Raw genomic sequence first — 27439 nt, forward strand, 5'->3', positions numbered from 1 at the left:
GCTATGATGATGATGATGTCTAAGATGAGTGTTCGATCAAAACACTCCGTTAATTTTTTAAATTGATTGCAAATCCTCTACAACTACACATTTAGATAATTAGAATGGCAAGTAGGGTAGTTAACTAGCTGGATCAGTCCGGACTCCAGACCTGAGCCAGGCTCAAAACTATAAATTCAGGGCCACACCCCAAATTCATGATAATGAGCCTTGATCCCAACCCAAACCAACCAAAGAAAGAAGAGCACATTTGTCATGAATTCAGTTTGAAACTAGCCTTAGCTCGAAAGCCCCAGAGTGGCATGGGCCCATTAACAACCGTAGCTCAAGTTTGGTAATATACATCTAAACCCAACTATGATTTGATGGAGTAGTCTACCTTGCTCTTAGAAAGAGAATAGAATGATTGGCTGGGCACCATCTCCTTGTATAGAAGTCATTTTTGCCATTTGAATCGAAACCCGACATTCCACACTGTCGAGTTGACATTTTCATGAACCTACAAAATCCACCAAAGCCCATCATATAAAAACCCCGACATTCCACATTCCCCCATATGAAACTACTCCCTTATATAAGGAAAAATATACAATGAGACTGTTTACCTTTGGTACAACGTGGTCCCATTTAATGTTGACTATTAGTTGTGAAATTAAGTGATTGCATTTATTTCATTAATCAAGCTCAAAATTCAATTTTTTTTTTTTTGAACTTTGTAACACACCCAAACTATCAGATTTCTCGATGATTATAAGTAACTGGAAACTCTTTGTACTAAAGGTAAATGGTCTCATTATATATATTCCCATATCTTGACCCTCAAAGGACTGTCTTTGTGTCCATGTTTATATGTCGTCTCCTTTAAAAAAGTGTATTAAAGATGATTTTTTGATGTGGAATTTTTAAGGTGATAATTTTGACCACCACCATGACGGAATATGAAAAAAAATAGTTTTGTAACTATAAAATGATTATTTAAAAAGAATTTAAATGAATAGCTAAAATCTATCTAAAAATAAAGTAATATATTTTTATAATTTAAGGTTCATGGTCGTGAGAGGCAATATGAGGTATCGTGGTGTATTTCATTTTGCAGACGGCATAGTTTTTATCGATGAGACTTAAATCCGCGTCAACACAAAGTTAGAACTTTGGATGGATGCTCTAGAATATAAATGTTTTAAACTTAGATGGACTGAGACAATGTATATGGAATGCACATTTAGTAATAAAAAGGAGTAGAGACGAGGAAATAATTAAGATTGATGACCAAGAAATACCAAAAAGAGCGTATTTTCAATAGCTTGGGTCGATAATAAAAGAAAACGGAGAGATTGAGGAAAATGCCTCACATAAAACTAGAGCTGGGTGGACGACGTGAGGATGTACAACCAGAGTTTTATGTGATCTCTACATGCCAATGAAGCTGAAGGAGAAGTTCTATAGAGTATCTATGATACCAACTTTGTTTTTATAGGGCAAAATGTTGGGCTGTCAAGAAACAATATACCCATTGGATGAGTATAACTGAGACAATGATGTTTATATGGATGAGTAACAAGATGGGAAAAGATATAATTTGAAATAAATACATTCAATAAAGCTTAGGTACGACTTTAATAGGTGATAAGATGGTAGAAAATAGATATAGGTAGGTAGGCCATATATAGTATTGACCCACTGTAACATATATTAGGAGGTGTAAGCTTGGATGTAAGTAGAAGGTATTTGATAGAGCAGAATGATGAATCATGATTCGTGCAGCCACTCCCAAATGTGAGAGTCAAGATTATTGACATATTATATTTAAAGAGAAATTTTGAAGGAACCCGCACATGAATAAAGTGCGTATGCGGACGCACCAAAATGCGTTCCCCTTCCAAAATCCAATCCCTCCTACAGTTTTTCATCGACTCTCTCTTCAAAATTCCCTCCTAAACCTTCAAATTCCCTTATTCTATTTACGTCTCTCCCTCCCTCTCTCCCTCAAAACTCTCCACCTGCAACTCTCATGGAGCAACTTATCTCTACTCTACACCAAACTTCCAACTGTGCAGGCCTCTCCGATCGCTTCTATGAATACCTCAAGCCCCTCCTCTCTCTCTCTGAATCCAATCCCTCACATCTTCGCCCTCTGGCGAAGTGCTTCGTATCCTCTCTCTCCCGACTGCTAAAAGTTTTACCTGAAACCCTTAAAACGTGCCCATCTCCTATCACATGTGAAACCCTAGCCTGGTCCAAAGAGCTCTTCAAAATCTATGAGATGACAATTACTTGCATTTCACGAATTTTGCCCTGTCTTGATTGGAAGCCCTATGGTCTCGATCAACAAAGGCTTCTCCTTGCTCGAAGACGCCAGATATGGGGTTATTATAATGAAGCTAAGGTTCTATGTTATCAAGTTTTAGAGGGATTGCAACCTGGTGTTACTCGGGATTTATGTCGGGATGAAGTTGGGGCTTGCTTGCTCCCGGATGAGGTGGAGAAGCACGAATCAGGGCTCGCATCTTTGATTGTCGAAACTGTTTTCTGTATTGTGAATTGTATGTATGAAAGCAAGTGTGTAGATAGTGCGGCTTATAGGCAGATCCTGTCTCTTATTAATCTGGTCAGGCCTTGGTTGAGGTAAGAAGCATCTATGGTCTGAATCTTATGTTTACTTACTGATTGATGCTAAGGCTAGCTGCTGGTTCCTATCTTTGATTTTTGGGCGTTAGAATGACATTCTCATTTATGCATCTCTGATTTTGTAGCTCTGTATGCATCAATATCTGAAATCTGTTTACCTAAATAATTTACTGTGTGATCGCAATGATTCAATCACATAACCATCGGTGGTTACCTTTGATTTTAGAGCATTAGCTGGCAACACCGATATCTTGTATTTTAGGGGACACATTTCTGCTTTTTGTCTATATCCTGCATCTGTATCTGGCATTTGTTGGAGACATAATTAACTTTATCACATACATATATGTGATTATCTTTGATTTTAGCAAATATGGAGGCAACAACTAGATCTTGGAATTTAGGATTCATGCACATTTTGGTTTTGTATCTATCCTGCATCTGTATCTACTGTTTATTAGAGACATAATTAATCTGTGTGGTTGGACTTGGCTGCTTGGAAGCAACGATGGAACAAAATGGCTATATATTTCTGATTTACTTAACTGCTGGTTCATGCCTGTACCAAATACGTTTCTGTTAATGTTGAAGGGCTTCCTATATATCCATGCTTCCCTTTGTTTCTCAAATGGAGCTGGACATTGCATACTCCCCTGAGTCCAAAAAAACAGAATAATTGATGGTTCCTGTTGCCTCGGTTGTTGGGGAATGTGAGTGGTGTGATGGTGGTGAAGCCTCTTCTCATAGTTTGAGCACTTCACTGGCTATATTGTTGGCTATAGATTTCTGTGTACTGATCTTTTGGGTTTGGGGAGAAGGGCCTAGGCTTAGATGTTGTGAGATGTTGATTAGATACATTTATGTTTGCCTCTTTCTCTAAACACTATCGTGGAGGGTTTGTATTGGCTTAGAGTGTCATTACGCTCAAAGAAAAGGCGGGCTAGAAGTAGAGCCATGTTTACATACACAGAGAGGAAAAGCCGCTCCTTTCTTTTTTAAATGGCCATATCTTTTTTTATTATGAAGACTAGTGGGTGGGGGGCAATTATTTGATCCGGCAAGATGAGGAGAGGAAAAGGAGGCAGAAAATGAGCTTTAAGGTTATTAGTGAAAATTAAGAGGGAGATGGACCAATGTACAAAATGGTGTTCTCCAGATTATAATATACTGGATACATGGGAGACTTTTGCAGGATTCAAGAGTGAGTAGTGATGATGTGAAATCAATTTTTGGATACATGGGAGACTTTTGCAGGATTCAAGAGTGAGTAGTGATGATGTGAAATCAATATTTACTAGTGTTTTAAAAATCGGCGAGTTGCAACGGACTCGCTCGAGTCGACACGGGAATCGGTCATCCCGTGTTGATTCTAGTGAAATATACAAAATCGTCAGACGAGTTGCTAAAGTAAATCGTCCAGAGTCGCCGATTCTATACAGTGAACCGCTGAGTCACAACTTAAAATCGCTTCCTAAAAGCTGACGTCAGCATGCACAACGCGCGTACGCGTGGCCATGCAACAAGAACATCGTCAGGCACGGGCAGGTTTGATCCTTTTATAGTAGTCTTTCTTCCCACATGGCTTCAATGTGGGATAAATTACTACGCCTATTTTGATAGATCCGCTTGATGGTGTACGATGGGATAAAGACTGCGTATTAATTGTATGATGGGATAAAGACTCTGCTATTAAATGAGTTAAAAAGCAGGTGTACGGGTTGGGACCATAGGTTTTAAAGAAAAAATACTGCGGTGTACGCGCGATGGTGTATGTGCGACGGTGTACACGCATCAAAAGTAAGAAGTATGCCCAATGGTAGAAATTAAATTAGATGATAAAAAAAGGAAAAATAAAATTAATAATTGGGTGCCCATCACCTCTATCTTTCACCAAAAAAATTTAAATTTACTTATCCAAAAAAACATAAAAACTCTATTAGGCTATTATCTCATGGGATTATTTTATTATATGATTAATAATTAATTAATTAGTTAATTAGGATTAAAAAATTAGTACTAGCTCATAGGATATTAAAAAAAGCAAAAAATTAATACTAATTCTAGTTTATTGAATATTAAAAAAAAAAAAAGTTTAGAGGATATTTTAAGAGAGAAAAATAACTCTAACTTATACCACTTTAGAATTATTTCAAGTTGTTTATCAATTATCCCACATTGCAAATATGAATTTTTTTAATTTATTAATAAGAAAATATTATATATTATTTGTTAATTTATTTATATTATAAATTTTGTAATGTATTATTTTATCTTATAATTGTAAATAAGATTTTTTAAATTAGATGATATAATAAAACATTTATATTTTTATTTGTATAGTAAAATAATTATAAAATATAAAGTTATAAACCAACAACTTCAATTTTAATATATATTATTATAGTTAGTTAGGTTGTAATAATTTTGGATGAGTAAAACGAATTAATTTTTTTAATCTTATAATATGGAAGTGTTTGTAACTAGTTTACCTCACATTGCAAGTATGAATTTATTTATTTATCTTTTAATTTTATTAAAATATTATTGTAATTTATATTTTTAAATTCTATATTTCTATCCACACTAATTATTATATATTAGATTTATTTATTTGTGAGGGTCATACCCTTGTTTTTTGAATCACATTTATTATAATATTGTAATTAATATTATACTAATTACAATGATAACCAAGTCTTATATTGTATTTATTAATTTATTTATTTTAATTATACAGACAGCCAGATAGAAAAACAACGTCTTAGTAATTACCTATTTTTACAAAGTAATGAAAATACGTAATGCACCACTCTTAAATTTTTTTAGAAATTAAACAACACTATTTTTAGAGATTTTAGTGATTTTTTAAAGATTTTTTGGGACAAAAATTTCTGATTCTGATTGATTCATGATCCGAAACGTCGATTCACTGGTTCGAATGGGTTTTGGGGTGCCTGATCGGGGGCACCGAACCGTTTTTTAAACCACTTATATTTATTGTTTGTGTCTATTAATTAAATTAAATAACTGTTTTCTCTAAATTAATTAGCAGTACCTAGAACTTTTAGCACTCTAAATCGCTTGGGGCTGCCTAGCACTTTTACTAGCATGATCCCAGAATTTTTGGGTATTGGTTATTATTTCTACATCCCCTGCTGCAATATGTTATAATGCAGTTGTGATGCAAGTCAAGAGATGGATAATTCAAACTTTAATGTTTTTTTTTTTTTATTTTGATTTTCGTAGATGTAGGTAAACTTTTTATCTTTTATTGGGGTCAATTTTTAGGAATTATTGCATAAGGGTTACGATGGAATTTTATGTATTTTGTGGGTAGGGTGTTCAATTTTTATTTATTAGGATTAACTTGAGTTTTAAAATTTTGCTAGTTTTCTATTTTTGTGGGATCATAGTAGACCACAAGGGGTTCCTAATGGGTGTCCTATGTGGTTTGGGTTAAGCATGAAGGAGAATGAATTTAGGAGACTTATCTTTTAGAAAATCACATAGATGGGAAGTTTTATCTTACTAGACAAGGAGGCTTATTTTTTTAGATAATAAGTTGAAGAAGGTTATCTTTTAGAAAGATAATGAGTTTGTTCTTTTTTTTGTGGGGAGAGTTTTTAGAAGGTAAGTGGTTGTAATATAAAAAACAGCTCCATTGTAATGGGTTGTCTTTTTAATGAATGAAACAGAGTTTTTTAACAATGGAGAGAGAGAGCCTTTCTCCTTATTTTCTCTTGTGGTGCATGGTGGATGCTCGGATCCCCACATTGGTGCTCTTTTTCTTGCGATCTCTTCTCAGTCGATTGTTTTCTTTCTAAAGAACAATTGTAATATTGGTTATTGGCTGCCAGTGATAACAACTGCATTAGTTGCTATCAGAGCCCAGGTTTTCTTCAACAACAAAGCTAGGAATCTGCAACCAAGTATAGGGTTTTCTGATTTTAGGCTAAGGTTTGCCTAATAAGTCTAGACCTTGCTATTTGTTCTTTACCTAGGGTTTATGATTTGGTGAATCCATGGCAGCAAGAATAGGTTGAGGCATGAGTATTCCTATGGGTCCACCTCATGATGAGTGGGATCAGGAGATAAAGGATCTGAGTTGACAAGTTCAAGAACTTACAAGCCGGCTTGTAGGGATCGATTGTGGGTGAAATGAAGTTTTGTTCGTTCAAGATGAAGTTGAGTACAACCCTTTCCAAGATCGTGCTCTGTGGGATGAGTCGAGTAAAGAGGAATATGATTGGAGGTATAGGTGGCACTCAAAATCCATAGATCTAAAAGTAGATATTCCTGATATTGAAGGAAAGTTGCAGCTTGAGGAGTTTATATACTGGTTAAACATAGTTGAGAGGGTCCTTGATTACAAGAATGTGTCAGAGAATACAAAGATACAATTATTGCCATTAAATTGAAGAAAAGTGCTTCGGTATAATGGGAACAGCTGAGAGCAAAGCGAGAGATAATGGGAAAGTCCAAAATTAACACTTGGGAAGATTAGAAAGAAATTAAAGAAAAAAATCTACCTGAAAATTGTCTATTGTCCCTTTATCATACGATGAATAGTCTTAGTTAGGAAAAAAAATGTTGGATTAGTACACCATCAAATTTCATCAGTTGATGGCATGAAGTGATGTGGTTGAAAGAGAAAAACTGTCCCTAGCTCACTATGTGGATGGTCCTATCTTTGATAATGATCCTATCTTCATAGCGATCCTATTTTCCATAAAAAACCAAGTGATCCTATCATAGTGATCCAATTTTGGATGAAGCATTAGATGTAAATGAAAAACTTGGAGTTCCTATCTATGATGAAGAACAAGTTACTAGGGATGGTGATGGTGGGAATGATGGTAATGATGTGGATAGAAGTGGTACAGAGGTTGAAGAGGAGGCAATAGGGGGCATTGACTATAAAGATTTATTTTTTCTCGCCAATGGTGGGGCTGACCTTTCCTGTTTCCAATTTGAAGATTCCATCCACAGTTGTATGCTAGCATTGTTAGTTTGTGCCAAAACCTTCAATAATTGGCTTGAGGATATTTTAGTCGAGCATCTAACCCATGGGTCCCAAGATCAAGCCCTAATGTTCATGCACAATATTCGGGTTGAGAAAGGCCTTGTGTTTAGATAAGAATCCATGTTAACCCATTTCAAAACTCGAGGGTGAGTTTTCTCCAACAAAGGGAGAATGATGCAAATCACGAGATTGATAATTCAAAATTTGTGTTAATTTTTTTATTTTAATTTTCACATATGTGGGTAGACTTTCTATCTTTTATTGGGGTTAATTTTTAGGTATTATTGCATACTGGTTACAATGGAATTTTATTTATTTTGTGGGTAGGGTATTCAATTTTTATTTAATAAGATTAATTGAAATTTTAATGAATGTAGGAGACTTATCTTTTAGAAAATCATGTTGATAGGAGGGTTTCTCTTTTAAGATAGAGAGATTGATTTTTTTAGATAATAAGTTGAAGGTTATCTTTTAGAAAGATAAGGAGTTTGTTGTTTTCAGTTGGGAGAGTTTTTAGAAGGTAAGTGGTATTAATATAGAAACCTATGACTAATGGGTAATGTTTGTTTGGTGAATAAAACAAAGATTGTAACGAATTGAACGAAATGGAGCCTTTCTCCTAGTTTTCTCTTGTGGTGCATGTTGGAGGACGCGGATCCCCACATTGGTGCCCTTTTTATTGCACTCTCTTCTTAGTCGATTGTTGCTCTCTGTGAAACGCGGCTTACTACTGGTTATTGGCTGCTGGTGATCACAACTGTGTCAAGTGGATTGTATCTAGTCTTTTAGGCCGTTGTTTTAAAAGGCGCTGGTTGGCCAAAAGGGGACTCACTAACTAGGCAGACACCTTGATTTCGTGGTGCCTTGTACAAACATATATGCATATATTTATCTACTTTGTGTGTGCGTGCGTGTGTTTAAGGATGATATGGCATCCACACAATTGCACATAACAATTTACTCTTCAATTTTTTTTATACAAATTGAATTAACTTCGATTTTTGGGCATCCACACTTCACAATCAGGCCCACGGAAAAAAAATATAAATGTTAATTTGCAAAAAAATAAATTGATGAACATACCCCTTGAACATTTAGGAGTATTTTTGGTCAATTTATTTTCCACAAATTATTTGCTACATCTTTTAGGTGGCCTAGAGGTGGCATACACCTGCAAAATTTCATCTGGACACTGTACTTTTCCCTGTATATATTGTATATAGTTACATGTAAATCCATAGTATATGCAACAAACTGACAAATTATGTATATTATATAAAGTACATGTATAATCAATTGAGTATTACAAATCGGAAAAGTAAAATTCCATACAATTAATTTAAAAATTATTTCCATAATTTTATCTGGGCAATATCATTGTTTCCAATTTGGATCCCAACTCCTACAAGAGCATGAAAAAGACATTGAAAGACTTCAAATACAGGGAGATTTAACAAAAATGACTAGCCTTTATTGCCCGATCTCTTATCCTCAACGCTCTGAATGAATATTAAATTTTACAATCACCCAAGATCTATGTGTAACCTCTCTTGATACTTCACATTGAATCAACTAAAGAAAAGTTGGATGGGAAATGATTTCTCATAGTTCTTTAAAAATTTCACAATTTGAAGTTTGGATTTTTGACTTGCAAAATGCTGAGGAAGCATCTAGGAGCAGAGTGGGGGTTAGAATGCCCCATTTGCGCCCTCTAAAATGGTTGGAACGAACCATTTTGATTGCGAGTCGATGGTGATTATTGCCCTCAAGGACAGCATGAGATGGGCTCCTCGGCTAAGGCACGAGGCTACTGGCTCAGGCGCTTAGGCTCCTGCCCTGCCTCAAGGTGTCACTTAGGTACGTGATGTGGGTGCTTTTTATAACATTGTTGCACTAAGCATCTTTTTCCAAACTAGCTTGCTTCATAATAGTACAATTCAAAGTTAAATTTGACGTGACAAACCTAGTAATGGTTGGTCTCACATGCTCTTTTCCTTAAGGAGATATTCACATTAGTGTTAACTCCTAGACAGGGTGTTGCATCTAACTTTGGTGATTGTTTTTATTCCATTTAAAAACTCCTTTCTTAATCTTAGTATCTCTTTTAAGATCAATTTCTTGCAAAAAGCTGCTGCACTAGGGTCGGGAATTAAATGTATTTGTTTGGCTGTCTTTTGGAGAGATTTCCATCTTTGGATGTAGACGAGCTTTGTGCATCCTGTAAGTTTCATGCATGTTGTGAACACAATGTAATCATCTACAACAACCCAAATTGCTAATATGTTCTGCTTGCAATAACCTAGAGTCCTAACATTTGCCAATATGGAAAAGCTTCATGGCGCACTCTTGCATGCTCTCTACAAATGCACCTTATTCATTGTCAAAGAAAATACAAACTTTGAAGGGGATTTGGTCGATTGCTTCAGCAAACTCATATTGGCTGAATATCAACAATCTCCTATGAATGATCTGTTTCCAAAGGTATACTTGATGACATTTTTTTGTTGAGTTTGAGTGCTAACGAAGTTCCCTTTTTATTGGAGAATCTGAATTGAATTGATTTTTCCCCTAAAGTGCTCATTGTGCAGATTGCAACTGGATTAATGGCCTCATTTGGTTCAAAATGGACAAGCAAGCCTTCCCTTTTCCTTGATATTTTAAGTTGCACATTGGAATCCTTGATCTGCAATTGCAAGGTAAGATTTTTGTTAAATTCGACCTAATTTATTGCTTACAATGTACTGTTATGAGAATTTGACCTTATATTTTAATTATTTGGTAAGTTTTTGAGTGCATCCTTTTTGAGCTATTGCAATATGAGGGAGCTCTCATTGAGAGAGAGAGAGAGAGAGAGAGAGAGAGAGAGAGAGAGAGAGAGAGAGAGAGAGAGAGAGAGAGAGAGAGAGAGAGAGAGAGAGAGAGAGAGAGAGAGAGAGAGAGAGAGAGAGAGAGAGAGAGAGAGAGAGAGAGAGAGAGAGAGAGAGAGAGAGAGAGAGATTGATTCCAGACCTTTTCAGATTGGTGTGGTAATCTATTTGTTTCACTTTATGGTTTATATACTACATCTTTAAGGTGTGATATTGCATTAATACTCTTTATAAAGATAATATATTACATCTACATTTCCTTCTTATTATAAAATTCAGCATTGCCCCCACACTGCTCCTGCACATCAATTTTACAACTATACCCCAATGCTGCTCCTAGATTTCACTTCCTAAGAGCTCCCCTTATGTTGTACACTGGTTTGAACCATGGATGACTTGGCCACAAGAAACCAATGCCTGATCTTCGTCAATGCCTTAATAAGGATATCGACAATCAGATTTTTGGTTCCAACAAACTTAGCTTCAGTTTCTTGTCCTTTGGTTTTTTTCAAACAAAACATTTTTCGGTTTCTATATGTTTTGTTTTTAGGTGCCGTTTATAAGGCTGCAACCTTATCTGTGGAAGTAAACATGTCCATATATTGCGCATTTTAGCCTTTACACCTTCAATTGTGAATCTCCCTCACCATAGCCAGGTGGCTGCTTCATCTATGCTTCTTCCTTCAAGTCATAGGGAGAAATGCATTTTCCATATCTAGTCAATGTAATGGGCAATCATTTGTAACAGCAACAGAGAATGAGTCTAATCATCCCCATTTTGACTACTTGACTGATTTGTCTTTTTTGGTCTAATCCATGCTCCTATGCATATCCTTTTTCTACAAGATGAGCTTTGAACCTTTCAATCGTTCCATCTGCCTTGTGCTTTACTTTAAACACCCATTTGGAACCAACCACATATTTATTGGTCAACCCACTATCTCCCATGTATGGCACTCATGAAGAGCCCATATCTCTTCATTCATATTTCATAGCTTCTAAGTAGTAATTTCTTGCCTCTCAAGCAAGCATATTTTGTATTTGTCATAAAGACTTAATGTTGAAGGGTGAATGCTTCACAACTAATTCCGTTTTCAACTGGGTTCTGATTTGACTAGATCTTCTGACTGGGATATCTTGATCATTTGAATTGGAGGTCGACACTTGCTAATTACCTGTTACATATTCTCCAATTAACATGGGTTGTCTTCTTTCACCTCTTGCAAGTTGTTATCGCGACCTTGTATTTGGTCACTTTGAACCTCCAAATGTGTCCTTTCGTTCATTGAAGGCAGTCCAATATTTCAGCAGGTGCAGGTATGTGCTGTCTTTTATAAGTTTGCAATGGCTTATTATTATGGTTCAGACTTCTGCTGTAAGTGACCGTTGACTGTTAACGTTTGAAATAGTCAATGGGTTTTGACTGGAACTTCTCATTTGGTACATTTCTGATGACATCCTTGGAGTAGTTCCATGTTCAACCAAGGCCAGTATACCTTGCTGTGCTACTCTCAGTAGGCATTTCCAGCTCGCCGATATTAGATTCCTGGAATTTCATCTGCACCTTCAGAGGCTAGCAACCCATTCTTGACCTGTCCATCTTCCGCACTAAATGAACCTTCATCTTGCACCTCATGAGATAATAATTCGTGAATTGCTTTGATTATTATACTGATAACCGTTATACTCATCGGTGTATCCAACAAGTTGACAAACTTCAGCCTTTGGAGAAAGTTTGTTCAGTAGGCTCTTATAAATATGCTCGTACCACATACACCCAAAGGTCCTTAGCATTGCATAGTCTGGATTCCTTCCATACAACATGAAATAAGGGGACTTTCCATCGAGAACTGTAGACGGTAGCCGATTTATAATATGTATAACAGTATGAAAGGCCTCACTCCATAACTCAAGAGGGGCTCCTCGTATGTGCATCATAGAAAGTGCAGTGTCCCCAATGTACCAAATGTTCTCTTTCAGCTGCACCGTTTTGTTCCAGTGTATCGGGGAAAAATTTCCGGTGACTTACTCCATGACCACAAAGGAACTTCATGAATTCATTGGAAGTAAATTCACCCCCACTATTACAAACTCAACAACTAGGACAACTGACTTGTCCAATGAACTAATTGGAAAAGAAAGGGAGGGAAATTGGGGAAATTGGCCCTTTACAGCAAGACTCATAAGAAATGACAAATTGCAGTGGGCTAAACGACAGTGCCATAAACCCAGCATTGCTTGATTCAACACATCAACTTTAGAGACACGCAAGAGTAACTTCTTCAACTCTTGACTTCTTTGATAAGATATAGATTCCCACATTGTTCCCCTTTATGTACATCTTCTGCATGAGAAGATCCTTCACATACACAAAACAGGGTGTAAAATGTTTTAGGAATTTGCATAACCAATTAGTGTGACACAAAAACAAGGTTTCTCTTTATTTGTGGAATAAGAGAAGTGTTGGAAAGAACTAAAGAATCAGGAGAAGAGGACACTGATCCACTTTTTACATGTTAGATGGTGTGGATCATTCCCTCTCCAGATTTTGCTTTCCCATGATATGGAATTAATTTTGGAAACTTATCAACATACCGAAAAACATGATTGGCTGTGCTTAAAAAGCCAAAACATTTGTAGAGTGAGCTTCATACAGGTTTGGAAACTTTAGTCACATTATTAGCGATATTGATGAGGTCTAAAACTCATACTTCACCATCCTGAATTTCCAACATTAAAGATGAACCAGCAGTTGATAGCACCATGTCCTCCTTGCTTGCATAACTGACATATGATATTGGCATTCTTTGCAAGCTGAGTCGATGACCATACCTCTTCCTCCAAAAGTCATTATTCCGATCTCGTCCTCTTCATTATCAAAATTTTCGTCCTCTCCCATGATTGTGAGAAGAAGAGAACATGATTCAATGATACAATAAACACATGGTACTTAGAGATTAGGCTAACAAGAATTTGTTGTACTTGTACCTAATCATTCTCAGAAACTGGTTTGTCCAATAGTTAGCAAGTTTATCAGTGATGGTCTTTGTACTTGTGCAGATACTCCTTGATAATAGATGATTTCCTTTTCAAGTTTTGAAATTCCCTTCTAAATTGCGGATACCAGGCTTTTGAGTCTTTGGAATAAGTCTTGTGTAGACAATTCTGCAATTCTATCACACTAAGTCATCCATAATCGCACACAGCACTTCTTGAGACAACATGGACATAAGGCATGTGACCATTGATTGATTTTGCTTTATCCAAGTGCTGTATGTAGTATTTTCATTTGAAACCATATCACAAACTCCCATTTTTATTGTTTTCGTCTTTTTTTTCTTAATCGGCATAGGATCAAATCCATCCAAGTGACTCCTAAGGCCAACACTGGAATGAAGGGCAAGATTGACGCTTCAATGCAAGGAAATTAATCTTTTATAAACAAGTTGGGGAAGAAATGAAGAGTGCAAGGGTTGAACCATTGAATGGGGTTCTTTTTGTTTTTTTGAATTTTAGGGCTCCTTTTTGAGTAATTGATTTTGGTTATCTTCTTTTTCGAAGAAACTGATTTTGGAGAAACAATGGAGCCTTTCTTTTTGATACTAGAAATCAAGGAAAGATGAGAGAGATTAGGTATAAAAGAATTTAATCCGTTAGTTTAAGACAAAGATGAAGTTAGAGTTTATGTGGAGAAATTAGAGGAATATTAAGTGAAAAGAATTAGATGTAGAGCTATTCAGATTTAAGAGGAAGGAGAAAAGAGGCGGAATTAGCTCTGAGAAGAAGAGGAAAGGAGATGAAATTTGGGTTTATAGGAGAGGATTAGGCTTTTCAGGTTAGGTTTTAGCTTCGGCTGCCTTGTCACCTAGGCGATATGGTCGAGAAACTGCCAAGGCTTCTAGGCGTGCATGCCCAAGGCAGGAGCCTAGGCGGGCTCAAGGCAGGCATCCCTTCAAAAAAAAAAAAGGAAGGAAGGATGGACTCTCTCTATCTCTCTCTCGGGTACATGTGCTCTCTCTACATTTGAGAAGAAGAAGCAGAAGATGGACTCCAAGTGTTTGATGAGCGACCTCTCTCACACACATATACACAAAAAGATACGCATTGACCTATATGCTCCCTTTTTCAATGTTGGAAGAAGAAAAAGAAGAAGACGGCCTCCAAGTGTTTGATGCAAGGTCCTCTTTCTCACATACTCCCTCTCTCTCATTCTCTCTCGACATATCCTCCTAGTGTTTGAGATCTCTCTCTCTCTCTCACAAATACAGATACAAAAGAGAAAAAGAAAAAGAAAAAAAGAGAATGATCTTTAAGAATTTCATACGAAACCTCACGCACACACATACATGCGCATGCATACACACACGCACACTAAACACACACACATTCACACAACACATACACACAAAGCATATAGCCTCCACCGCAACCCCTTCCTTTCAGTGCTTTAAAAGGCGGACCACCTAGTGCCTAAGCGGCTCAAAGAGCTTGACCGCCTAGCCCAAGCCTAGGCGGGTGCCCAACTCCCAGCCTTGAGAGGCCCGCTTATGGCCTGTGTTGTGCCAAGGGGCGAAAATGCTCCTCGTTGAAGGGAATTTTTGGGTCTTTTTTTTAATAAAAAGGAGGAAAATTGTGGATTTTAGAGCCTATTTTAGAGCGAGAAAACCCCCCAAAAATTATTTATTTGTGATTTCTATGAGACCGAAGGGTTTCTCAAAGTTATGAGAAATTGATTTAAACATCACCAATTGCTATTAAATTTAGTTTTGAAGGTTTTAGAAGTTTATTAGAGGGTTTTTTAGAAGAAATTGATGTGCTATCTTGGATTATGGACTAAAACAATTTTCCTTTCTACTGGCCGCCCAGGTTCTGGGCGTCTTGGACCCCCACGGCTGCCTAGGTGCCGCTAAGTGTTTTTTGAAACACTACTTCCTTTAGTGACACAAGCCGCCTGGCTTTGTGTCCGGGCCTCCGCCTTTTTGAAACTTGGGTTTTAGAAAGAAGATGAGCATATCGGTTAGGGTTTTGAAGAAGATGGAGAATATCTATTAGGGTCTTCAAGTTAGGGTTTAGATGGAATTAAATATATAGGAAGAAGATCAGTTAGGGTTTTGAAGAAGAAGCAAAAGTAGATAGGAGTGAAGAAAAGGAAGAATTATGGGTATCCTTGATTATGCTGAGATATTCCTTGATCGTTGATTCGATACCATGTAAAAATGAAATGTTAAGAGATGGAGAGGTGAGATGGACTGCAAGTCATTCCACTCCTTTTCAGATTGGTGGGATAATCTCTTCATTTTGTTCTTATATTGCATTCTAGATTGGATACTTGGGGTTTCTGGCCTTTAAAAGCCTTGAGTGCATGTAAGTATAATAAATCATAGTGGATTCTACACTTAGGTGGGAGAGTGTACTATGGCTGACTGACGTAGAGTTTGGCGGTCTATGGCCTAGGTCATGTCCAAAACCCTTACCCTTGGGCATGTGGCACTTCCGTTGCCAGTTTATAGAGAGTTATTCTTTCTTGAGGTTGGAGAGATGCTTAGGGTTGTTTGTAGGCCAGGAGAGCTATGTGGTCTCTTGTGAGGGGATGTAGGCTTGTGAAAGCAATGGCTAAATACTCAACAAAACTTATGCAAGGCATATGAAATTGACAATGGCATTTTGGGAAGCATTCCTATATAGAGGGACATGTGTGTATGAGAGAGAGCCCCTTGTACTATAGTGATATGTGCATTTTGACTTGCTCTTAAGGGGGGGAACCTGTAATCCACATACTAGGACTATGTTTTCACTACTTATTGATCAGTTTTAACAGGCCAATCATGAGCCCTTGCACTAGACTGTGGGTCGTGGGTCTCATTAGGTTGGTTTGAGAAGACAACTGTGGATCGTGAATCTTGATATGGGTGGAGTGCCTTGATAGTCACTTGTTTTTGACCTATATGGTAACAATCCACTTCTAAAGGTGTTTCTGTGTTATTAAGTGTTTTTAGAACTCTAGAAATATTGTTTTCAACTAAATATATGTTTTTGTGATTTTTGAATATTTTTGAGAATTTTAGAATGATTCTAAATGGCATAAAAAATCCCAAAAGGGTCTGTGATTTTTCTAAAAGGGGGTATTTTAGAAAATAGTGTTTTATTGGGTGGGACCCACGTGTAGGGGGACTAAGAGCCTAGCCCCACACGTGTGGGGTGCACGTGGCATGGGATGTGCGACCCACACACCCCACATAGGGTGAGGCCCCTAATTTTTGTTCATGTTGATGATTGATCAAACAACTTGATTGAACATCACGATTTGAGACCACGGTTTTGATTGATCAATATAGGTCATTAACTTCCCGCCTAACCTTACCTACCCTGCCCTTGCTATCTTTGCCTTCTCATCCAACCTTGAGGCAGATAGGAAGATCGATTTTCCACTCACCGGATACAAGTTCTTCAGTAGTAGTGCCTTTGTAAATTGGGCTCTGCTTCTTCAATGGAGTGTACGGAACTGCTCGGAGTGCCAGACGAACGACTGCTTCTTCGGTGCAATGTATGGTAGCAGACAGTGTGAACCTTGTTCCTCAATTCACGTATCCTGTTGATTCGTCTCCAAACAAGAACTGCCGACATGAAAGAGGTGATCCCCACGTCCCGTGCTTCAATGACTATAATCGCAACAAATCCATATGTGGTGACTTGACTAGTTATGTTTCCAAGAGAGAGATATCATGGTGGAAGGAAACCTTGGTGGTTATTTTTTTAATTTTGAAAAATATACTATTCGTTGGAAATATCTCTTTAGAAAATCTTTTGTGAGTTTTTGTGGGATCTAGAATATCTTTGCCCAAATTTAGTAGTATTTTAAATTCCTTATTATCGCTTTGTGGGGGAAAATGAATTCTAAATAATTGTCGAAGATTAGTTTTGCCTGGTTGAAAGTCAAGATTGATTAGAAGTGGATATCGGTCAAATCTCAGGGGACAAAGTTCCTAAATATTCACTCTAGATCATAATGGTCATCTTAGAGGTGGATAACTCAGATTGTTTCTCTCTCTTACCTCATAGATTATCTAAATATTTTGGATAGTGCCAAATCCTAATCTAAATGGGGCACTATAGGGCCCTTGAGCTTTATAAATAGGAGGACCTCCTCATCCTCTACATGTTTTTTCTTTTAAATTAGTGTTTCATCTTCTTAGGGAGATTACTGGAGAGCACCATGTCCCTCCTTTCTCCAAGGCTAAGGCATGGTAAGTATATGGGTTTATGGATGAACTATGTAGAGTTGTTCTTTTTAAAGTCATTGTTTATGTCCATATTATGAGTCCATAAAGGTGGTTTGACATGTTAGTATAGTATTTTTCTTTTGGAGCACTCCAATTAGTTTTTATTCCATGCAAAATCTTGTTCTATTTACTTGGCAGAGTGGTTACATTGTTTGTTCTATAATACATAAATATTGAATTAAGGTGTAAATGGGTCTGTTTGGGACAGGTCAACCCTGACCTGACTGGGTCCTTGTTAGACTGGGACCTGACCAGGACTTGGGTCCGGTCTAGGTCAATTGGACCGACCTAGTCATGGTCTACATAAAAAATTAAAATTTAATCTCTCTATTTTACAATATTTAAATAGTATATAAGGAATCGGGCTTGGGTCAAAGCGGTAGCAATTGGGTTTTTATAGCACTACATCTCAAGTTCCATTCCTATGTAACCTTGTCAAAACAAAAGAAAAAAAAATAGTATATAATTGAACATTACATGGATATCTACATGGTCAGGTCAACCCCTACTTGAACCCCTTTCGGTATGGATCCGGGCCTGGAGCCGACCCAGGTTGGGTCAAAGTCAAATGTACTCGGGCCCAAACCTGTTTAACACCCCTAACTGATATATTTTTGATAATGACAAATAGGAATCATAGTGTTCAAGATGGGAGCTGTTCCGGGTGAGGAGTGGGTGATTGTTGATGTCTGCAAGCTCCCTACTTTGAGATCCCTGATACCTTCAACATATAATAAGATAGTAAACTTTTCAAGATATTAAAAATTCATTACTTTTTTCTAATGGTATATGGATGCACATCTTTATAAAACTTGCAAGTGGGCTGGATGTCTATCTTCTTTGTCTCTGTTTTTTTTTTTTTCTAATTGTATTCCTGCGTCTTTTTTTTCACTCTCCTTATTTGAGATTGGCTCTCATAGAATATTGCAATTTCCACAATTAATAGAGGAATAGTCATGAAGGGAATTAATAAGTAGAGGAGACTGGGGATTGAATTCCAGAGCTTTGCTGCATACAGTTCGATAATATGTATGTAAATTTACAATACATTTTGTAAATTGGTTATACAAAGTGTGACATTATTATCCTTGTTTTATTCTAGATGAACATGAAAGAATTAACAAATGCAGCGACCAATATAACATTATGATGAAAACCTGATAATCACTAATGGTCAATATAGCCCTTGTTGACTGTTCCTCTCTGTGAAAGCTTTATTATCGATTATATCTTCTTTTGCTTGCTGGACTTTCTATCAGAGAGCCTCCTCAATCCCTACATGGTGACATCTGTAATCAGAAATTGAGCCTTTGGAAATCGTTATTCAATTCAAGTAATACCGCTTCCCATGAGTTTTCTGCAAGGTCAATGCATGCTACAAGTGCAATATTAAGTGATACACATTGCATATAATCACTGAGTGCACTTGCTTACGGTTTGCAATGCCACATTAAGCATGTTTCGGAGTGGTGGTTGGATGAGTGGAAATGAGGTCTCAGTCCCTTGGTTATAAATTGCCACCATGAATGGTTAAATCTCACTCCTTAAAATTTATGTTGACGACCTCTCCTCGTGCTGCAGTTCAAATCATTTAACATTCTTGTATTGTTTTGACAGCTACATGTGAGTTGCCATGCAGATGATATACTTCAATTTGTAAATTATTTTGTTGGAAACTGCCAAAATGCAAGTAGTGATATCCAAAAAGGTGCTGTGAAACTTCTAATTGAAGTTGCAAATAAGAGCATTCAGGTACAAGTTTCAACTGTTTGTACTAAACTCTCTCAATTGCTCCATTCATGTAAATAGAATCTTCTAATAAATATTGTATGTAATACATACAAACAAAAGACCCTAGCTTCAAACACCTGCAATTTTTTGATGTGATATCCGTGTGTGTACGTGCCATTATGTGTAATGGAATGTCATTTATTTCCAAATATGACTAGAATTCTAAATCATAACTCCTTTCTCAGGTATCACGTCATACTTATGCAGTGCTTAGTATTTATGGTGCTGGCCTATATTTTCTAGATCGTGATGTGCTGGCTAGAAAGAGTGGTTTAGTTTCTGAAACGAGAAAGATTAGAGCTGGCATACCACTAGATGGTGAAGAAACACTGGGGTACTTGCCTGGTTCAGTGACACTGGAGCTCTTGCCTGTTTTTGTACTTGAATTGGTTAGTTTTATTCAGAGGGATGAAACATGGGAAAAAACATTTCCTAACCTTGAGGGAGGGCAAACCAGTTTTTCATGTGGTTCTCTGGGCCTTAGGTCTGATGGTGATAGATCTTGCACACATCTGCATGGTGAAATTTCCTCATTGTCCTTCTTGAATGCCCTGGAGTCCTTGTGCAAGCCTTTTGTGGAATTTGTTCGTGTCGAATGGGAATGTCTCCCATTGGAAAATAAAGGAATGCCCTGCTATGTTAGCATAGATGTTGTTCTCTACGCACTCCATCTATTCTGTGTTGGGTTTTCTATTGGATCCAGGTGATAATTAGAATCAGAGTTCAGCTGTTTATTTCTTCTGAATTTTATTTGTTTTTCAAATTACTTTCTCTGCCATTGACCTTGCTTCTACCAGTCTCTCATGCCTTCTTTGAGTAGAATGTTTGGGAAGAGCCAATGGAACTGAATCGTTTACACATTTGGTGCAGTCATTTGCTTGAACAGGATATGGAGAAGCTGCATAAGAGCCTGCCTACTTTTCTTCTTGTAATAGTTGCCTATCTGAAGCTTTCTCTGATGACTCTTGAGAGTCCCCAGGTAGTTTTTAGTTGTATTCTAGGTATTATTCTGATGTGGAATTAATGCCTTATGACACTCATTATATATGCGAAACGTGGATATTTCAGAGACATGTTGACTGCATTGACCATATACTGTCGAGAGGTTGGGTCCGGCCCCAAGATCTCAAATTTCTCATTTCCTCCTTGTACAATATTGTTGTTTCATTGTATAATATGAAGCAGATGAAAAAGGTACCAGCCTTTCCTTAAACCCTTTTCTGGTCAAATGTCAGGATATTGCCTATTTCCTTACCATATGACAGTGTTAATGCCTTAACTATTTTGTTATGTTTATTATTGCAACTTTGCAAGGTTGTTTTTGTACACATGTACATGTATGCTTACATTGTTATCTTGTCTTCATATTTTTTAGCAACATTCATGAAAGATTTGCGTTAAGGTGAAGGTTTTGATTTGGTATTTATCCACAATAAAATATTTGATTTGGTTTTATCTAGGATTGTTTCTTGAATGGGAATATATAGGAGGATTGGTTCTGAATTTCGATCTGTTGTTTTTTTTTGTACTCTTCACTGTATTGTGCTGGTGAACTTTTTAATGAGATGTCTACATTCCTGTGTTTACAGGCTAACCTATTTATATGCTTCACCTTTTATTTTGTTCATCTATTAAGTTTAATTCATGGATTGGAGTTATTAGAAAACGCTGGTTTTTCATACTTTGCATGATCGTCATGTAAGGACAATCCGTTTGTAGTTCTGAAAACAGTAGATTAACATAAATAATGTAGAAATATACATTAGGAACATGGGCTTTGGCTTATCATTTGTTTTGGTGACGGCTTGAGGTCGCCGCGCTAACTTTGAAAGTGTAAATCCCACATTTGCTACCAAAAGGAAAACCAAGAGAAGTACATTAGCACTTTGAAATGTTAAGTGCATAGCTTCCTGATTTTAATTTTTTTCTATGATGAACCTGTGCAACTGGTTTTTAGTATGACATGTAGTTACGCACATAGGCACACAAAATGCACACATATGCACCCACAGATACATATATATCATTATATATAGATATATATTCTTAGTTCTCCATTATTAAGTAAGTTGAATTAATTTTGGTGTCTGCACCTTTAACTATTTGGTGGTCACCTGGTCAAACTTGCTTGTCCATATATCATTGTATGGCTCAATTTGTTGTGCCTACCGCTTCTTCTTTAGAATATTTATCCGGGGTCTTTCGGGATCATTGGTTACTTTATTACTATGTGGGCAATCTGTAGAAGTTCCTAAGGATTCTATATGATTTCCTTTTGTTGCCGATTATCACACACAACTTCTGATGGCTTGGTATTTTTATCTTTGCTGTCGTTCCTTGTTAGGCCTCCTTTGTGCTAAAATTATGTCACAAAGCAGCATGGGCTCGTGTATCTTTGCTTTGTCAGAAGTACACAAGGAAACCAGTGGGGACTCATAGTGATTTTGTGTCACGAGAATTGATTGTAGATTCTGTCTCAGATGCATGTTCAAAGAGTGCTTTCTTCCTAAATGTTCTTCATCAATGTGGTGACTCTGCTGTAAAAGAGACTTTTGTTGATTGTCTTTCAAAATGGTCTGTTGCTGATACAATGATTACAAGGTTGGCTGAGCCGTTTGATCTGGTGCGGCAATGGGTTAAGGTATGGACTCTTAAATCTTTTTGGTTCTTCTAGATTTGTCAAACTCTTGATATTTTCTAATTCTTATTTTGAATAGATAGTGTGCAAGGATTATGGACATGTCAAGGAGGATGATTCGGCCCCATTGCTATATTTTCTGCTATCAAACCCATACAAATGGTCAAAAATGACAATGGGTGCTATTTTGGAGCAAGTTTTGTGACAATCTCTCTTCTCTCCCTCTCTCTCTCTCTTTCAAACTGTTCTTAGTTTCCTATTTCCTGAACTGCAAATTATCTTGTAATTTACTTTGTGAACCTGTGTGTGTGTTTTTTTTTTCTTCTTATTAGGAGCTTTTAGCCTATGCAGAAATGGAGGTTCGTTATTCTAGTTTTTGTCTGAAGATGCAGCAGAAAATCATCAGCATTCTCTTGGGTGATATCTATGTTACAGAAAACAATTATTTGCTGAGATCAAAGATTCTTCTTTTGAAAAGCAGAGTTGCTAAGGCTAGTGGACTTGGAGGCCTCAATGACTGTCTTCAATGCTTATCCGAATCGATTTGTCTGCTTGTGAGTTTTATGTTTATTGAAATGGCCTATTCAGTTGAATATGCCTGGATTATGGAATACTGAGTTAGCTTTTCTCAAAAAACAGAATACTAAACTAGCTGAAGATCCTGCTGAATGTAATGCTTCATTATGCCACCAATTGGCTATGACGTATTGTTTGCATGCATTATGCACCCAGGAGGCTGATCAAAACTCAGAGGTGATCTCATGGGAAGCATAATTGATCAGTTTAATTTATAGTTCTTCTTCTGTAGATTTGAGGCAATCCATGGGATTCTTAATGATTCTGAACTATTTATGTTCATGTGCAGGTCATCCATCATGATGTCAGTAGTGCCTTAAATTTGTGGGCACAAATTTATGTTTTGGGGTCTTCCATTTTGGATTCTCATCATGAGCTGGGGATGCAAAATGCATTGCCATTGTTGTATCATACTGTTGATTTGCTGTCATTGAAGGTAATTGGTATTTTGTGGAGTGTTTCTTTTGTTATTCTCTCATTCATTTTCTGTTGCTTCTTGAATAAATATTAGTAAGTTCAAACTGTTTCTTTTGTGATTGTTTCATTCATGTTCCATCTCTTCTTCTAGAAAAAATATTAAGTATCATTGTACCCTTTGTTATTTCTGAAATGACTATTTACGGTGGGGCTCATTCTTTACCCTATTCCAGGATTTTTCAAAGTTGAGTCTCAAATTCCATGAGCTGATACTTCAATCATTATGCACCCGAAAGAAAATCCCATTGGGTGAATGCTTGGCAGTGTTTTGGGGTGACAGAAGGCTAAATCATGCCCTTTGTACTGCTCCTATTGATGATGCTTTTATAGCATTTCTATCAAAAGAATTCGAAGTTTCTGCTGACTCTTTCAATTTCTGGGTAAGTTGTATAAAAGGGAATCCATATCTATTGTTAGGGTTCCAGCAGAAATTTCTGCTTGTTGATTCCATTGTGAGGGATACTGCTACTAATCCTTCGAAGGAATGTCCATTGGGTACTGACATATCCTATGAAAAGATAATAGAGGCGGCATCAAATCTTGTCTCAAATGTACGTCCCTTCATTTGTTGATTTGATAAATCCTAACTACCAATTTATTTGAACTGCAATATTCACCAATCTGCAAAATCTTTGATAATTTTTCTAATTTCAGGTTGCCAAAGATACTCGGTCAATTTTCATTGCAGGATATTTATACTACGACTTGAGTGAGAGGCTTGTTTCGAGTGGGAAGTTTTTGGAGGTCAGTGTTTTTAGCCTACTCAAGATCATATTGTTGTAGAAATTTTATATTAAAAACAATTGTCTATAGACCTGATATCTTTTGAGATCTATAAATATACTTGGGGTATATTTTGTATGGTATTCATGTCATGTGCATTTATGGACATTGTGGTGGTGAATACATGCCTTTTTACTCCAAACATCTTGTATAGAAGGGATCAGTCCCTCACTTATTCCTATGGGTTGGTGAACTGGGCTCTAACCCAATACCAGAAGTTGCAATGAACACCCTTTGCGAGGTATAATTAAACCAATTAGTCCCTCAATTAGCATTATTGAAGTTTCTTTAGTTCACTAGAATGCAATGTAATTATTCAGATTAAACCACCATTTCGATAATGGGGTTTGAGAGCCACTACAACACAATGCAATTATTCAGATTAAACCACCATTTTGATAATGTATTTCAATGAGATTGGAGATATGTGATTTGTGCGTTGCGAACATATAATCTGCATTGCCAATCTTAGATTATAGAGTATCGTGGTGCCAAACACGTGTCCTTACAGTCACATGTGTGACTCTAAGCATTTATATTAGTTTAGAGGTTGACCTCTATTTTTCTGACTCGAATGATTTAAATGTTGGGGAGCTTTTGAAGGCGGATTGGATATGTTATAAACTGATATAAGGTTCCATAAGCAGATTTTTGTTCTCAAATTTACACTTTTGCTATTAACAAGAACATAGTAAGATATCCTCGTTTGAGTGGGGGTGCGGATTGGTCCTTTGGGGACCAATGGGCTTTATGGCTAAGATGTCCTTAGAGTAGAGTGGCATGAGAACCATAGATCTCTCGCTGTGGTTTTTGGGCTAGACCTAAGCTGATTGGATTGAAACCAGGGACCCTTGGGTCCAAACTGGCATTAGGCTCGATATATGTGCTGGAGAGGGTTCGCGGGTCATCCCTTGTCAAGATTGAAGTGAACCTAATGGGTGTGTGCCAGGACTAATACATACTCCTGCACTATGAAGGTGTAGATGCTTTTGAGGGCAAGGATCAAAAGCTCGACACCATCGGTATGACATGCACACATGATAGCTGCATCTTTGGAGAAAGACCCGTGTGATCTATGCATGTATGTGATGACTGCGGACACCCAAACCTCGAGTGGCTTATATCTTTATATTAGCTGATCTGTCCTTGTGGGCACCTGAAATCCTCTTAGAGAGGGATCTTTTCGCTTTAGAAAATGATCTTCATATCCATGTGGTAAGAGTTCAAATTCTTCGTAGTATAAATTCATATGTTCATTAAAAATAGCTTTCCCATTAGCTACTTCCTCGATTGCATCTTCTTCATTGAAATGGATGTTTGTTTCAATTGGCAAAAGTGTTGACCATGGATTTGAAGGATAAGATTGGCAAACCCACCTCATCCCCTTGGTTTTGAGTGTGCTCTTGGACTCGAATTATCCTGTCTCAGAGTCTCCCCACTTCCGAGCCTGCTCTGATGCTAGATGGTTGAAACTAGGAAGAGAGAAGAATAGAAGGAGAAATAAACCAATGGGCTATTTTCTTAGTTAGATTTAAAAGTCGCCATTGTATTCTCAGGCTTCTAATGGCCCTCCACCAAGTCCACATCATTGAAAGACCAAAACCCATCTAATAAACCTCAATGCTTTGACCAAATGTAGAATTTCTCCATCTTTAAAACCCATTAGAGAGCATCAAGCAATAGTTCTTGGCCCCAATTTACTTGTTGATGACTTTAATTGACTGAAGAAATTTCATGAACAGCCGCAAAAATCCCTACAGAACTTAAACTCGAAATGCTCTAAACCCAAACTGCATCAAGATGTCAACAAGGGAAGGCTGAGTTTGTCATTCCTCTGCTCAAAGTCCATAAAAAAAGTTTGAAGGACTTTAAGAGGAAGGACCACATCCGTTTCATATTCTATTGACAATGGATGGGTAGGGTAATGTCAAAGGAACATTTATGAAGTACATTATGTATGAATCATTCTGGAAATATTTTTTTTTTTGGGAAAACGACTTATACACCCTCTCTATAATTATAATCCCAAATAACCCCCTGGGTCCATGGGCTTTCCAAGACTCTCTCTAAGCTAAAAGAAAATGATGTTTAACCCTATCTTTTCCTTTTGTATTGTCCCAATTACACCATTTACCTTTTTATCTTTTTTAATAAATCCCATCAGATAAATGGAATGTGTGCCTCTTTTAATCTACTTGTGAGGTTCACAAGATGAGAGAGTAATGGGGGTTCAAGGGAGATTGCAAGCGATAGAGAGGAAAGGAAAGGTTCATGGGTAAGGAAGAGAAAAAGAGAAGGAGAACTTTTATTGTCATTTTCTTTCAACTTGGTGGGGGTCCATGGGCTTTCTATGGATCTGAAGATTTATTTTAGATTATAATTACAAAGAGGGTGGTATATGTCTTTTTTCCTTTTCCTTTTAAATTCTGAATGATGAAAAATCTGTTTCACATAATATTTTTGGTCAGACAATTGAATTTTGTGCTTAATTTTTCAGACATTTTGTTTGATGTGCCAAAGTTTGTTTCATTTTCTACAATGCTCTTTTGTTCTTTCTTTACTCGTATGAGATTTGCTAAGTGATGGATTGGGTTTTTGATATCTTTTTTAGGCTCTTTCGTATGCAAGAAAATCACTTAATTTGAGGAAGAAACTCCTTCAAAGGAATTTCTTATTTTCATCTAAAAGTTCAAAGACGGAAGACATTGGGGATGAAGAAATTAATGTAAATGATAAAGCTGCTAGGTTTTCTCTAGAAATTCTTGGATCGAAAACCAGAAACTTTTGGCCAGAGTTTGTCTCTTGTGGAAAGTTTGATGATTCTATCAGTCCTTGGAATGTGCTTAGGACCTATTTAGAAAGCGCGCTTCAGGTACTTTTCCTTCTCTATTCTATATATTAAAGGGAAATCCTTCTATGTGTCTCAACACTCATAATATATACGTGGCTTGATGCTCACAATAGAGTGAGGTGAGAACAATGTCACAAGCTGTTGCCAGCTTTGTCTGTTAGGCCATAATTATTGTGTAACGTTGTTGTTAGTTTACTCCTAGCTGTTTGGTTAAGATCAGAGGGCTAGATATATACAGACACACAAATTATGAGTTAGAGACAAATACAAAGCTGATCCTATGTTAATATAATTCAAAATGATTTAACATTTTCAGATTTTTTTAAAAATATTTTTCTCTGATATCGAATAACTTCTAGGTTGGGAGAATTTATGAAGCTATTGGGTGTTCTGATGAAGCTGAACATATTCTATCTGTGGGGAAGGAAATATCTTGTTCGCAAGGTTTCATTCTTTTCGGGGTGACATTTGGGTCTATCTTAGGTATCATAATTTGATTATTCTTTTTTTCTTAGGTATCATAAT

General features: G+C 36.9%; 1 protein-coding gene across 7 annotated transcripts in view; it reads left to right on the forward strand.

The window, feature by feature from the left end:
• The first annotated feature begins 1887 nt into the window (after nt 1-1887).
• ESP (separase) overlaps nt 1888-27439 on the forward strand; it is a 45563-nt gene continuing 20011 nt past the window's right edge. Inside the window, exons 1-16 of one of the 7 annotated variants that reach the window (XM_020661528.2) lie at nt 1888-2625; nt 9955-10132; nt 10240-10347; nt 19416-19550; nt 19775-20292; nt 20460-20568; nt 20658-20783; nt 21934-22230; nt 22307-22423; nt 22560-22781; nt 22867-22980; nt 23093-23239; nt 23454-23831; nt 23935-24024; nt 26675-26935; nt 27274-27397. In XM_020661528.2, the coding sequence (XP_020517187.2) occupies nt 2012-2625; nt 9955-10132; nt 10240-10347; nt 19416-19550; nt 19775-20292; nt 20460-20568; nt 20658-20783; nt 21934-22230; nt 22307-22423; nt 22560-22781; nt 22867-22980; nt 23093-23239; nt 23454-23831; nt 23935-24024; nt 26675-26935; nt 27274-27397 (3538 nt within the window). In that variant the 5' untranslated portion in view covers nt 1888-2011. Of the gene's footprint in view, nt 2626-9954; nt 10133-10225; nt 10348-19415; nt 19551-19774; nt 20293-20459; nt 20569-20657; nt 20784-21933; nt 22231-22304; nt 22424-22559; nt 22782-22866; nt 22981-23092; nt 23240-23453; nt 23832-23934; nt 24025-26674; nt 26936-27273; nt 27398-27439 lie in introns of those variants that run through there. The other 6 variants (XM_020661522.2, XM_020661523.2, XM_020661524.2 and 3 more) reach the window with 6 other exon arrangements.

The sequence above is a fragment of the Amborella trichopoda genome, chromosome 9, assembly GCF_054954075.1.
Source record: "Amborella trichopoda isolate Santa Cruz 75 chromosome 9, AtrichopodaSantaCruz75HAP2 v2.0, whole genome shotgun sequence".
Taxonomy (NCBI): domain Eukaryota; kingdom Viridiplantae; phylum Streptophyta; class Magnoliopsida; order Amborellales; family Amborellaceae; genus Amborella; species Amborella trichopoda.